Source organism: Ochlerotatus camptorhynchus, unplaced genomic scaffold, assembly GCF_037179485.1.
Source record: "Ochlerotatus camptorhynchus isolate MF236.1 unplaced genomic scaffold, CSIRO-AGI_Acam_v1.1 ptg000330l, whole genome shotgun sequence".
Taxonomy (NCBI): domain Eukaryota; kingdom Metazoa; phylum Arthropoda; class Insecta; order Diptera; family Culicidae; genus Ochlerotatus; species Ochlerotatus camptorhynchus.
In genome coordinates this window covers 7,687,158-7,702,833 of record NW_027040818.1, presented here as the reverse complement: position 1 = coordinate 7,702,833, position 15,676 = coordinate 7,687,158, and the positions used below count along the sequence as shown (strand labels likewise).

Sequence of the window (15,676 nt, the reverse complement as noted above, 5' to 3'; positions counted from 1 at the left end):
GCTAAAGCCGTAATATTAGCTTGAAGTAACTTACAGATTTTTTTTGTGTAAAATCGCTGTGTTTACTATTTCCCGAATCCGCCCGCGAATTAGTTTTTGGTTAAGCGTATTATCCTTATAATTGTATAGCAAAGCTGGGTCTCAAAATGAGTTCGAAGCAAAACAAATAATAAGATTAAAGACAAGTGTTTCATATTTAAAGTTCAGGGTGACCAGTGATCTGGGAAACCGAGAAACCGGGCTGAAGCCACCGGGAAAAAACCGGGAAAATCCCGTGAATTTCGATGACTAATCCGGAAAAGTATACTGAAAACAGTTTTCATATAGTTTCCATTGGGAACGCAAATGATATTTTTCCAATAACAAAATTAATGATTTCTATCTGAAATTCACATAACATTCTCATGATCACATGAATTCTATGTGATAAATCATATAAACTTCATTCGACACATAAGGTTCATGTGATTTCATGGTGCGATTCCCAATTATGAGATCACATGAAAGTTATGTGAAATTCTAATGGATATTTTCCATCGGAAATGTGATTTATTTTTTGAGTGTATACTTCGTCCTCTCTTCGAAAAAAAAAGATTTTAAGACCCTTGGACTCTACTAGATTTTCAGGATACAGTAACTTTGAAGAACTTCAAAGAGAATTTTAGATTTTTTTCCAAAACAAATTTGAACAGATTTTTAGAATGAATTCTACACCGAAAAAAGTTTGCATGTAGCTTCCATTGGAAATGCACATGATTTTCATCCATAATCAAAATCAATGGAATTCATCTGAATTTCACATAACATTTATGCGATCCCATTAAATTTATGTGATTTTGCAAATGAATTTCTTCGGCCTCATAATATTCATGTGATTTTGTGGTGGGATTTGCTGCCATGGAAAGTTATGTGAAATTCACATGGATTTCATCCATTAGATATGTGATAAATTTTTTGAGTGTAGAAATAACACCAAGGTATTTCAAAGAACATTTTTAGAGAGAGTTAGGAAAATCAGTGAGTGAGTGCAGAGTAAAAATTTAAGTCCTTCTCTAGAAAATTCCATGACGATTGTGAATAAAAAATACCAAGGGAATTGAATTTGGAGGGAACAATTCCAAAGATAACTCTGTGGATAATTCCATGCGCATTTCGAATAGAATTTCTTGATAATTTTAGGGAGAGTTCCAAGCAATTTCCAGATGAATTCAGAGGAGAACCCCAAGATAATACTGAACAAAATTTGAAGACATTTTTCGACGGGAGAATTTCCCCTGCCCGATGGAAATAGTGAAGGGATTCCCAGAGAGAATTAAAAAAAATCTGAAAATAACTCTGTGAATGGATGATTCTTAAGGAAATGCTTAAGAACAATCAAATAAAATCCTGTTAAGACAAATTGTGAACACTTCGAACGTGTCATAGAGCCAAATTCAAGATCCAGGAAAGTAGATTTATATCAAGTAGGTTGCAGTTTCCTTTACACATCCATAACATCCCGGTTACTGCTTGAACTGGGTACCTGGCCTTTACCAAGATTAAAATGTGTGTATTTAGAAAAAATGCACTGCCTTCCTGTTTTTGGCAACACGCGATTGATTTATGTCTTATTTGCATTCTATAAAATGTATCGAACACTTTATTCAGTTTGAAATTGTATAGGATCAATCTTCGTGGGTTAGAGGTCCATGTCGTATTTCATGAAAAAATGTCCAGAAAGCACTAGTATAGTACTGAGGACAGTAATAGCCGATGGGATTGCCAAAAACGGGTAGGCACTGCACCTGGAATTATTGTGGAATTTACTAGAAAGTCAGGGAATATCAGGGAATTTGGTTTTCTTCATTAAGTCGGTACCCTGGTGATGCTCGAATAAGTTTTTTTATTTGATATTAATAATAATGCCAACACTGGGGTTACGAATTGCTGCAACAAGAATTAAATCAAATTTTATAAGAGTCATGTGAGCTTTGATGTTGCTTGCTCACTTGAAAAATCAAACCGACATAGTTCGCAATACCCAGCTAAAAATTAAGTTTGAGATCTAAAAAAAAAAGAATACTCCCGAGTTTGACTTCATCAAAGACTGAACTAATGACTCACGTGGTCCCAAAAATACTAACGATCCAATCTTCTATTGTTCCTCCCATTTCCAGCCGTAACGATCGGAGCGCAGAACCCGGCCGACGGAATCGCCACCGTCGAACCGAACATGACGAACGTGTTCAAGCGGATACTGCAAACGGAAGGTCCCCTGGGGCTGTACCGGGGCATCACGCCAAACTTTATCAAGGTGCTACCGGCCGTATCGATCAGCTACGTCGTGTACGAGTACTCGAGCCGCGCCCTCGGAGTGAACATGACGTGATTTGCTACTGTTGCCACCGAAAACGACAACAACAACAACGACCCGATGAGACGCACTTTCCTGAATGCCATCATCGTCGTCGTCGTTGCACCTGCAGCAGAAGCAGCTCTAGAACTCCTACAACTGCTACTATCACTACAACTGCTATTGTTACTATTACAACAGCTAGCACTGTTGCTACTACTGCAGAAAGCGCTAATGTTGCTAATATCAGCTAGCCGTTTTTATTACGCCGCAACATCATCTCTTCGTCATCGCCCGTCATCATCATTTAAATATCAATCGCGCCCTTCTCCCGTCGGGGCTTCCGACGGGGAGGTGGTTGATTCCTTCAGCTATTTATTAATTGAATGAAAGTTTCCCGAACATTGAGCAAAGGACACGGAAACTCTGCGAAATCGTGCTTTTCCTCCCCTTTAAGTTCTGTTCGATCTAATGCTTAAAACAATAGGTGTACATATTGCAATTTAACTTATTTCCCGCTCTTATTATTTAGTTTGTATTTGTTTTAAGTAGTAGCAACAAATTGAAAAAAAACCCCTCCCAATATAATTTAAGTAAATCCAATCTTTGCAATCAGGTCAATTTTTTACTACTTTGATTTTCCTTATGATTACAAATAAAACAGACAAACAAGCAAAACCTTCTAACGATTCCAGTTTCGATTGAAGCAACGTGACAATGTAAAAGTCACGAACCGTCTCTCTAAATGTGGTAATCTTAGCGGGTGACATCTAGGGGCAAAGTCGCAAACTAGAGGTACATTGTATGGAAAGTGCAAACATTAAACAGAATCAACAACAATTCTAATTTAAACCTATTTATTTACCCAATTCTTCGGCGTTTAGAAAAAAATGCTTAGATTTACATTTAGCCAATTTTTTAAACAGTACACCCCCCCCTCCCTCCTGAAATCTTAAAACTAAACAAACGAAATGTAATACCGTCCAATCCCCGAAGGCGTTCGGACGATTCGGACGGAGATGAAGCATTCTTGCAGGCTACGAGTTTGCGAGGGCTTCCGGATCTCAGCACCCAGCGGTGCCGGTCGGTCGGTCGGTCGGTTCGCCGCATTCCTCGGCAGGTTCGAGAGAAGGTGACGAACGGGGAAACCCACTGTTTGGTGCTGCTGCTGGTGAAGGAAGCCCTCAAAACCAGAACAAAACCGGCGCGCATCCGAACCAAAGCGCTTAGTTAGTGTAGAGTAATCAAAGTCGAAAAGCTATTAAACAAAAAATGAAATGTTCGTTTGGAATGAAAACAATAACAATTTGCTTGTGCGCTTTTTCTTATTACTTTTAGTTAGGTGACTTTTTCAAAAAAAAAAAAAAAAAAACACTAAAATCAAATGAATTTCCCATTCACATGCAGACACATGAAGAACTTGAATTAAAAAAAAAAGAGGTCAGTGATGGTTTTGAAAATGAGGGGTGTGAGAGCGTGGTGCGCGCGTTGTGCTTATGCATTAGGAAACAATTTATAAGAAATGAAAAGAAGAAATGATGTGAGACTGATGGACGTTCTGGAGAAAATGCGGGAAGAGATCAGCAGAAGCGAGAGAAAGAATTGAACGTAAACTAAAATAATAATAAAAAAACAAACAAACAAAAAAAATACGTGCGAAATTTATGCAACAACAATTCCTCCCGGCGTGAAACGATTCGTTATATTTAGACCTTTTTAGATGTTATAGGTAAAAATCGCAAACTATGAATTCGAAAAAGAAGAGGAAATCTGTTCAAAAAGTGATTCCGACTGTTTCCCCCCGTATTTTACTCGTCTTAACTACTACCTACTATTAGAAATCACGGAGAACGCGACAAAGGAATGCAGTTTTGAACAGAGCGATTCTGTGAAGGCACAAAAGAGGAATGAGACAGTTTCAAGCGAATAGGAAAACAAAATACTATGAGCCGAAAATATTCAGTAAATTAACGATAACAATTACAACAGGAACACAAGCAGTAAAAATCAGAAAACTCAATGAAATATAAGTGATTATTCTTGAAACATTAATTATTTGCGTTGATTTATTTTGCTACCTTATTTTCCCTTTTCCCGTGTTCAAATTCGATACCGGATCTTGGTTTTGACTTTTGTGTGTGTGTGTGTGGGTGGTTCTGTTTCCGATTGGCAGTCGAATGGTTTTAGCTTGGTTCTTTCCGTTTTCCATTTTCTTTCTTCCATTCATTTGGATTAGTGTTTTGTTTGGGCTTGCAAGTTAGCGAACAAACTACATTCATAGTTTCCTAAACATAAACTAACCTCCATGAGCAGTCGAGAAATCTTACTGATTTTGTCAGCAAATCCCGAGGGGTTGGTCACTTGACTTCTCGCCGCAAAATCTCACTCTGACGAGTTGAAAAATGTACGCATATCTGTCCCACTGTGAACAACTTCTCATTTGCTGCTGTTGTTATGTTTGACACTTCGTGAGTGACGGTTGGAGTTTTTTTCTCTTTAAAATTGTTGATTTCAGTGCCAACATTTCAAAGGGACGTAATTACATTTGTAAACAATGGATTTAGACGTCGATTACTCATGGAAAAAAGCTCACTCATGAAAGTTAATGACACCACAGAGACACAGGCAGAGGAATGTTTCATCTACCAGCTAGCATTGCTAATTTGGAGGGGTGAGCATTTACTTGCGAGATATCGACGGCTAAAGCCAATGTTTACAAAAGCAATTACGCCCCTTTGGAATGTTGACACTGATTTGAATGTGGGCCGGAAACGTCTGCCATAGAACATTTAAAGCAATACGGTGGTTCCAGTGGTAGTGATAGCTATTAGTCTTTAACGAGACAATTGCTCCTGTTGGCGCATATGCACGATCATTTCCAGTGTCTGCATGTACACGTTACACGTACAGTACACGTTGAACTTATTCAAGCATCGCCCGTACGTGGACATCATGAGAAAATTGTTTTTCTCAAAAAAGACGATATGAGCTAGGATACGCAAGCAACATCAACAGTGAGACCTTAAATACGGCAAACTGTTTTCCAAGAAACAACTCCAGCTGATCGTCAACGATACGTTCTCTACTGAAGCTATCGTACTCTGGTAAAGGTCTCCTCGTTGAATTGAAGTAGATAGGAAGGCCTCTCTGTTGGCAGTTGTCGTACCTGTTATTGGAGAAGACAAAACATCATTTTGAGTTGGTCTTCCGACCAAGCAACATGCATCGAAATGATAGTTATTTGAGGTTAACCGTTGCATGCATTTCTTTCATTTAAAAAATAAAATCTCATCATGTTACTCTATAGTTTTTCAATACCAAATTATCATATGTGTCACGAAAAGGTACAAATAGGGCAAGGCGTTGCAAGTTGATTAGTACATTATATAATTTATTTGTTTGTAAATAGCAACAGAACTGAGAATGATAGCTTAAATTTTCCAAAAAAAAGTGTCAATGTGCTTACGACGTTATGGGGACGTAAATAATAAAATAATTTTACCATTTGGGTAATCGTTTGGATCTGGTAATATGTTTACGATGTATTATTTGGATAACATACTATAACTTTTGAAGAATTTCTTATACATATTAAAAATTAGAGCAGTGGCACAGATATGCATCCATTTTTACAATGGGACTAAATGCCTTCACATTTTTTTAAATTTTTCTAGAATAAACAACATGTTCTAATATAATATATTAAAAATATGTATTGATTTATAACGTTAAGCATCATAACCTCAAAAAAAATCTATATGTCACATGGGACAGTTATGCTTCCACCGGCAGTATAGGATTTATACGAACGGATCATTGCAGTTAGAAATGCAATTATATTCTATTCCATGAGTTCGACATCAAGCACATCCCCATCTCTGTCTGCAGATCGGATAAATGTAAGGCCTTGCCTTGGTGTTGCCAATAAAGTCCTCTAAGTAAAAGCACAGACAGACAGACATAACGCTCACAATCACATTCGGCGATGGAAGTCAACAGTGACAGTTACGTTATATCGAAGACTACAAATCAAGAAGACTGGCAACTGTTCCCTTCTCCCATACAAATGTCAAACGTCACTGATAACAGCGCCTCTGTCAATCAAAGGTGGAACTTTGAAGCACAAAGTGTTAGTGAGACTGCTCATAAAATGTTTTTTTTTTGTTTATTAGGGACATTTTACATCTCCGCGATGCATTCATGTCCGACATGTAATAAAAAGTGACTGTGTGTGACCTAATGTCACCGAAACGAATAATCATAACACAGTACTCTTGTTTTTGTTTTGATCAACAAAATTTCACGGCAATTTGTTTCCTAATCCCAGCAAGCCGGCAGTTTTGCAACTCCAAACCGAAAAACTTGTCATGGTGGATCAAGTAGAGGACCGAAATATTGTTTATTTTGCCTGTTGGAAGCAATCAATTATAATGAATTGGCAGCTTCCATCACCATTGAGTGAACTACCGTCATTCGGAAGCTGCTGAAAAATAAAGGATTCAACAAGAAGAAAGATCCGATACCTACATCACGATCCAACGGAAGGTGTAGCAGGATCTAATGTTGGAGAAAATGAATATGAAGGTTGAAGGACTGCAATTCCAAACGGTACGTATTGATAAAGAATATATTTCAATTTTAGATGTTGTAAGAACATGAAACCACCGGATAGTGATCCTCTGTATGCTTTAAAAATTCTTGGAATCGACCGACCCCTTCCAGAGAATAAAATCAACAGTTTCGGATTGGAAAGTTACATTCAAATGGTCTGCGAGTACTTTGCCAAGTTGCCGAGCGTCACAACTTAACTCCCCCCGCTGTGGCCAGGTGCCAAAGCCGTGCATTTTACTAATGCACCATACGAATGCCCATAAATGCATTACTAAACCCTAATAAAAAATAACCATAAACGAACGATAACCCAAATCATTGAACTATTCCACAATTTTTTTGGATGATACCCAGAACACGTCGTTAAGCAAATTAAACATACAATTTTATATTAGGGAAGGGCTTAGGAAAAGTGGAAGATAATTCTGAGATAGCAAATTAATGACCGAGGAAGGTCCCACCATCATTGTGAATGGCATCATTTTCAAAACAAATTTACTTACGCATCTGTTCAGTTTCAGCTGGAATTTTACTCGTTGGTCAGCATAAAGCAAAGAAAGAAACGTTTCACTTTTTACAACAATTATAACAAAACCAATAATTGACAGCTATTTATTTCTACCTATGTGTGTGAATGCACTCGTTAATTAACACACACCATCATACACAGGTTCCACTTTTGCTCAGAAGAGGCGTTGCCGTTACTGTCTCCTGATTTTTGGCAGAGTTGCCAGTCTTCTTGATTTGTAGTCTTCGGTTATATCGAAGTATACCCAACACTCAAAACGAAACTAACGATTTTAAATTGGCTCACTACTTGACTAGCCTATTGGTCCCAAACAAATCGATTAACGTACCCCATTTCAGTCGAACTTCTAATACTACACTCAAATCTTCAACAAATCTTTTGTAGAGTCGAAATTTCCTGCAATCTGGAAAGAGTCATTTATGGTTCCGGTACACAAGAAAGGAGATAAACGTGACGTTAAAAACTACAGAGGAATTACTAATCTCTCTGCAGCATCAAAACTGTTTGAGATAATTGTGAGTGGTTTCATTCTTGAGCACACCAAATGCTATATCTCTAGTGACCAACATGGCTTCATGCCTGGACGATCGGTTACCACAAATCTTCTAGATTTTACCACGACATGTTTTGAGCAACTGGAAAATGGGGAACAAATAGACGTCATCTACACTGATCTAAAAGCAGCGTTTGATACGAACAACCATGACATTATGTTGGCAAAGCTATCCAAACTCGGTGCGTCGGACCGTTTGACTTCGTGGTTGTGCTCCTACTTGACTGACAGGTCTCTGCGAGTGAAACTCGATTCCATTACTTCCTCGTATTTCACGAACTCGTCAGGTGTACCACAGGGTAGCAATCTTGGCCCGTTGCTGTTTGTGTTGTACACGAGGGGGGCGACACATCTAAATCTCAATTCTAGATGCTCAAAAAATCTCACACTAGCGAATCAATCTTTGAAAAATCATCTTTCATTTCTTGCATCTACTTGCATCGTGCTTCATCTTTTTGCAGGAAATCTTCAAAATCGACATAAATCTTCCTTTTATCTACTCAGCGTGCGTGCAGCTAGCCACAGCAACACACAATCTTTTCTGTATCGTAGATAGTGTCGTCCCCCTCGGTTGTACATCAACGACGCACTTCTTCTACTTGGAGATGACTGTAAGCTTGCGTATGCCGATGACCTAAAGCTGTACTTCGTGGTGCGGACTGCTGAGGATTGCATTCGTCTTCAATCGGTATTGGATCTGTTCGTTGATTGGTGTCGTCGGAATAAGCTTACCCTCAGCATTCCTAAATGTATGGTAATGTCGTATTACCGCATCAGGCAGCCGATTGTTTTTGACTATGCCATCAACGGTGTGGTTCTTCAAAGAACCGACCAGTTCAGCGATCTTGGTGTTCTACTGGACCATAAGTTGACGTTCAACCTCCACCGCTCTGCTCTGATCACAAAGGCGAATCGCCAGCTAGGTTTTGTGTCGAAAATATCGAAGGACTTCATTGACCCACACTGCCTGAAAGCTCTCTATTGCTCACTTGTGCGACCAATCCTGGAAAATGCCTCCTTGGTCTGGTTTCCTCATCAGTTGACTTGGAGCTTGAGGATCGAAAGTGTTCAGCGCAAGTTTATCAGGATAGCATTACGTAATCTACCATGGCGTGATCCGCAAAATCTCCCGCCGTATTCTGATCGCTGCAATCTGCTGAGCTTGGATACTCTGGAATGCCGACGGAAAAATCAGCAAGCAGTTTTTGTTGCCAAGCTATTGAATGGTGAGGTCGACTGCTCGAGGCTTCTCTCGCTGTTGGATATCCGAGTACCACCGAGAACATTACGAAGTGGTACCCTTCTCCAACCGCGGTACCATCGAACGGCGTTCGGTTACTACGAACCACTAACAACTATGATGCGTACGTTTACGGCTGTCGAAGAATTATTCGAATTTTGGGAATCTTCATCTCGCTTTTTGGCACGGATTAGAAACACTTGAATTGTTTTAGCTTTAAGGTTGTTTCATGTAGACAATAGTCCGATGAATAAAATTAAATAATAATAATAATAATAATAATGTTTGTTTTGATTCGCTATGAAAGTTTGACAGATAAAATGAGGGGTTAGTGGATTTTCCTATCATTCGAGGGGTGAATCGATTAGCTTGGGACCGAAGAGAGTACCAGAGCTGAGCCAAAAAGTTGAGCTCGATTCTTCGGGACCTTCTGGTCTTAGAGTTACCTCTATGGTATACCCATAGAGGTAACTCTAAGACCAGAAGGTCCCGAAGATACGTGCTCAACTTTTTGGCTCAGCTCTGGTACTATCTTCGGTCCCAAGCTAATCGATGCACCCCTCGGAACATAAGAAAATCCACTAACCCCCGAGGGGGACGACTCTATCTACGATGCAGAAAAAAATGTGTTTTGCTGTGGCTAGCTGCACGCACGCTGAGTAGACAGAAGGAAGATTTATGTCGATTTTGAAGATTTCTTGCAAAAAGAAGAAGCGCGATGCAAGTAGATGCGAGAAATGAAAGATTATTTTTCGAAGATTGATTCGCTAGTGTGAGAATTTTTGAGCATCTAGAATTGAGATTTAGATGTGTCGCCCCCCTCGCTAACCCCTCATTTTATCCGTCAAACTTTCATAGCGAATCAAAACAAACATTGTGTAGTACTAGAATTTCCACTAGAATGGGGTACGTTAATCGTTTGCTTGGGACCAATAGGCTAGTCAAATAGTGAGCCAATTTAAAATCGTTAGTTTCGAATTGATTGTTGGCTAGTGTGAGATTTTTTGAGCATCTAAAATTGAGATTTAGATGTGCCACCCCCCTCGCCGGAAACTCACTTTTTCCTCATATCTTCCTCAGGTTTGACCTCCTTGGGATGCTTCCATAGTGCCTGCTTCATAATAGCCCAGTATTTTTCGATGGGCCTTAGTTCCGGTGCGTTGGGGGGAGGGGGGGGGGGGGTTCATGTCCTTGGGTACGAAAGTTACCCCGTTAGCTTCGTACCGCTCCAGAACAACATTTGAATAGTGATACGAGTGACAGAAGATCGTAGGGCCCTCGTGTTGCTTCAACAGAGATCGCTTGCCAAATCATGTATATGTTGGCAAACTTTGAAGGTTTCTGCTTCGTTAATTCCTCCGGAACATCAAACTTGTGCTGGGCGGTGAACAACAGTAGCCCCGTAGCTGCTTGAAGTCCACCTTGACCATGATGAGACAATGAAGCTTCGTCAGCATCTGGGTGTACAGTTTCCAGGCCCGTGGCTTTCCAACCGTATTTTGTCGTTCGTCACGATTTGAAGCCTTCTGCACTTTGTACGTATGCAGTCCCTCACGGTCTTTGGCTCTCTGAACGAAAGACTTGGACAGATTCAACTTTTTGGCCACATCCCTGACCAAAGCATTGGGATTCCGCTTAAACGATTTCACGACACATCAATTATGACCGCATTTCTCTTTCCGTTCGATGCTCAGAGTTTCATAGTAACGTAATCACACGACTCACCGTTGACTGTACGATTCCGAGTTGATTTCCGTTGTCCCGATGAGAGGGTTTTTCAGGAACTTGTGCAAAATCAATTCGCGACGTTGCTTTTTGGGTGACGCCATTATTTCCAACTTTCGAAAAACTGACAGCGATAAAAATACAGTGTAAACAATACACTCTAAACTACTTCTACCCAAATTTTCAAGAGAAAATACCCAATGGATAATTTTCTACAGCATTTTTTCCGTGATGCAATCTGATGTGGAACACCCTTTACTTTCCACAGTGTGCCCCATAGTGCCGAACAGTGTGCCATGCTCTGCTTAGGCACAGTGTGCAGAGTTGATTAACCCTTGGGATAGTAACTTTTCAAAATTCGGCCTAATGACCCATTCGGCCTTATGGCGTTCCGTCTAACGGCCATACACATTTTTTTAGTTTTGAGATACCTTAAAGTTGTCTCGCCATTGTGAATGGATCAAGGAAGCGCAGTTGTGACGTAAAATGCAATTAACACATGTTAGTTGCTTTGTCCATAAGATTTGATTTATTATCCGTAGGCTCTGCTTTCAACTAGTTCAGCATTAATTAAGCTAATGTATAAAATTAGTTTTCACACAATCCATCACCATGAACGTTAATTAGCAAATCAGTAACAGTTGTGCTGCAGTCAAAACGATCTGCATCTGTTTGGTAATGGTCGTGTGTGGAATGTTTCACATAGAACTTAATTGATTCTATTGCGAGTAATTAGGTTATGTTGGTTATTATTCGTGTTTTTTATAATTTTTTAAATTTATTTATTTTTCATTAATGAGGGATCGTTTCAGTGCCAACATTTAAATGGGCGAAATAGTGTTTGTAAACAACCGCTTTAGCCGTCCATTTCTCGCGAATAAATGCTCAGTCAAGCAAATTAATGACACCATCAGACTACCAGGTGGCATCGCTCATTTGCAGGATTTACCTTTTATTTCAAGACCAACAATTGAAAAGGCCTCAACTTCATTTTGTAAACAAACCTTGTAAAGCCATTTTCTCCCGAACCGAAACCTACATTCGCAAACCTAACACACAATCGGGTAGAGGAGAATTTCCCCTATCTGCTCATTTTGTCGGTTTGCGTTGGCGGATTTTGGTTCGCGAGAAAATGGCCTTAGAATGCATGTTTAAAAAATGGAGTTGAGGCCATTGCAATTGTTGGTCTTGATTTGCTAGAATTCGTCGGTTGAAGCTATTGTTTACAAAAGCAGATTTGCCCTAATGAAATGTTTGATCTCAATTTTTAGGTTAGAAATTCTTCACCTTGAACAGAAAACCTTACCACAAGCACAACCGAATGGCAAACCTAAGCGCTTTGGATCTCTAGCGTTAGTTAGGAAAACATGTTGTAACAAATCACCTAAATAACTATTTAAATTCAAATATTACAAACATTATACAGACACAAACATGAGATAGTGAACGCTGAAATCATACGAAGGATAACAGTTTTAACTCCTTACATTTACTACAAATGAAGCATATAGCAAACTGTAAGAATGAAATAAAGTAAATGAGAAGAATATATAACGAAAAAAAAAAACATAACAAAGTGATTACAAAGCAAACAAACGTGTAAATGTTACTCCAAAAATCGATTCTTAGGGACTTTAGCAATTCATCAGCTCTATTTTCATATAATTATTGACTTCATACACAATTTTTTCCATTTCCCTACGAAGGGAACGTAGTTGTTGTTATTGAAAAACCTTGCCAACTAATTAATGAAATTTTCTGCAGTCAGACAAAATCATCACACCAACACAGGGTTGCTTCCCCTCACTTCGATGTAAACATTGTTTTTTGGAATTATGAAATTATTAGGTTGTAACGTATTTGTTTAACACATAAAACTTCCTGAGTGATTTGAGATTTGTGTGTGATTGCTTTAGTAAACAAACACGTCAATTGCCGATTGATCGCGAATCAAGTCCCAATCTCGTTATCTAACTATACCAATTTGATAGAGGAATCATTTCTCTACCTGGTAGTGTTATTAGTTTTCGAGATTGAGCTTACATTCGCGAGGAGTCAGCGATTAACCTGTTTGTTTACAAATGCAATTATGCCCAAATCTCAAATCGGACTTGTCAATTTTGTTTTCAGAGAGTCACATTCAGCGATTTTACGATTGTGACTCTTTGAAAGCGAAAGTAATAGGTTTTATTAAAGTCACAATATTTCTAGTCTGGCGGGTACAAAATCCTGCCAACTGGCAACTTTGATTTCTTCAATAATAATCTGGCACCCCGTGAAAGTTTTCAAGCTTTTGCAGAACGTTTTCGTTGTGCGCAATTTGTTTTTTTTCGTCGGTGCAGTATGAATATCAATGTAAACAATTTTAGACGGAATGGGAGGAAATGTGTTAAAACAATATCGATCAGCTTAAACAACGCAATGCTTACATTAATCCGTAGAATATCTATCAAAAAGTATATCATTTGTCGTCTACACATTAGCTGCGTCGATGTTCTCCATGAAAAACATAAAAATAGCATTCAGAAATGCATTGACAAATTATCAACTGAATTGGTTTAATTTTTGTTCGATTTATTTATCGTGACGATCACAATACTTCGACCACATTGATCAATAAAGAAACAGCCATGCTCGATTGGCTCCCGCAAGTGACAGGTCGAATTGGCTCATAAATATAGTAACTATAGGTTTTATGTGTCAAGCTCATACTTCACAACCTTTTCTTTTAACTAATGATTTCATAATTTAAAAAAAAAATATATATATGACGAAGTGAATGGAAGCAACGCTGCACACACACAAACACACATTATGTTTTGAATGCAATGTCAAACAAACCCTACACTCAGATAATCTTCATACCAGTTACCAATTCCTGAAATAATACAACACAAGTTACTTTACTAATCGCCACGTTCGCAGCACATTGACCAACTTATCTCGTTTCATAAACTTGGTCTCGTTCAACGTAACCTTCTGGAAAATATAAACAAACCGCCGCAAAATTGACTAAACAAAAACAAGGAACTGAAGGGTTTTAGTTAGATTTAGTCGAACAACAAAAGTAACCTGAATAAATAAAACAACACTGAAATCTTCAGCGAAACTTCATTGTCCATCGCTTACTTTGCTTCCGTCAGTATCTATCACCACATGTCATCAGCCCGCGCACTTTTATGGTTTGGTTCGATCGAGTGCCTACATCTAGGCGCGGGGCAGCAAGAACGAGGTGTTACTTTTTCGAGTTGGGGAAAACGATCGGTCCCAGTGTGGCCGATGATCCGCTGCTGGTGGAGCTGGCTGAAGGCACCGGGGTGGCGCCTATTGTGATCTGTACGTTAACCGGTGGACAGGAAATGGCCGGATTGTTGTTGATTACGATCGGTGACGATTGCGGCGACGGTGGAGGCAGTGGATTCCAGCTCCAGTTGACGATTCGTGAGATTAGTTGGGAGTTTGATGACGGTTGATTTGCGATTAGAATCGTAACAATAAGCACTGATGGATGCTTCATGGCTGCTGGATGAAAAGTACTTAAACGTTGAACTGCGCGATCACCGGTTGATCATGGATTGAAGTGCACAACCGGAGCATCTGAATAAACAGCAGTTAGATTAGAATATTTACTTCGATACCATTGCATTAGGAAATAATTTGTTCTGTTTCGTAACATATTTATTCAAGTTTTTCTTTAAATATAATGTTTCGTGAATCAATACCCATTCTAGGTCTTGGTCGACCATTCAGCAAGCTTCCGATCCACATCAAAACGCACCAACTTTACTTCTGTGTCAAAATGAAACTTTTATGGCTGTTGACTGTCGTCGTGGTAATCTGCTCCGTGATCATTCCACTTCCAGCTGCTGGTGGTCCAGTGTCTCCAGATCCAGTTATATGCACCGGAGAGGTACGTCAACGAGCTCGGCGTTCAGCAGGTAATGTCGCTTCTTTGCCAATACTGGATCAAATCAATGGAGTGGTTAACGGGGGCGATGGCTCAATTTACCCGATAGGGTGTAATTTCTAAGGTTGTTGGTTGATTTCAATAAATGTAAAAGATGTTGATATGTTGAAAAAAAAAAAAATAAAAAAATTACTTTCACCGAGTATGCATCCAATTTGTCTGATTATCCTACCCATTAGAGTTTACTTTCTCAAAAATTTGCAATCATTCAATTTTTCTCAATTATAAATTAAACAGGAATAAATAAAATTTGTTGTTTAAATAAGGGGTTCCCAGATTGAAACATATGTAATGCAACAAAATTCCCGTTTGACTGAACTGAAAACTTTTAATGCACATCAAATCACTGCAGTAAACCAAGGTGAATATTACCATCATAAAGTCGCTGATTGTGACTCTCTGAGCATTTCTACGCTAAATGACGAATCACTTTTTTTTTTACAAAAAATCGGCCATTTCGGAAATTGTAATTATTTTCCAATTTGCGTCTGTAATTTTTATAAAGCGTGATTGGTTGCCTATTTATAGGAGTCAATTAAATGATCCACTCCTTGTACGGCAATTAAAGAGTATAGACATTAAACCTTCAAGCTCTACTTTCATTTGGGTCCACGATTTTTCCTGGACGGTACAATTTTCAAGCGCTCCAGATTACGAATCCATCCGGAAGCATGGCTACAAACTCGGTAAGAGGGAACGAGTTGCAAGAAGCTATCCTG

General features: G+C 39.0%; 1 protein-coding gene across 4 annotated transcripts in view; it reads left to right on the top strand.

The window, feature by feature from the left end:
- Positions 1–4,378, top strand: part of SCaMC (Short Calcium-binding Mitochondrial Carrier) — a 107,907-nt gene extending 103,529 nt beyond the window's left edge. For all 4 annotated transcript variants that reach the window (XM_065230489.1, XM_065230488.1, XM_065230490.1 and 1 more), the window contains one exon: positions 2,157–4,378. In XM_065230489.1, the coding sequence (XP_065086561.1) occupies positions 2,157–2,368 (212 nt within the window). In that variant the 3' untranslated portion in view covers positions 2,369–4,378. The remainder of the gene's footprint in view (positions 1–2,156) is intronic.
- Positions 4,379–15,676: the final 11,298 nt, after the last annotated feature.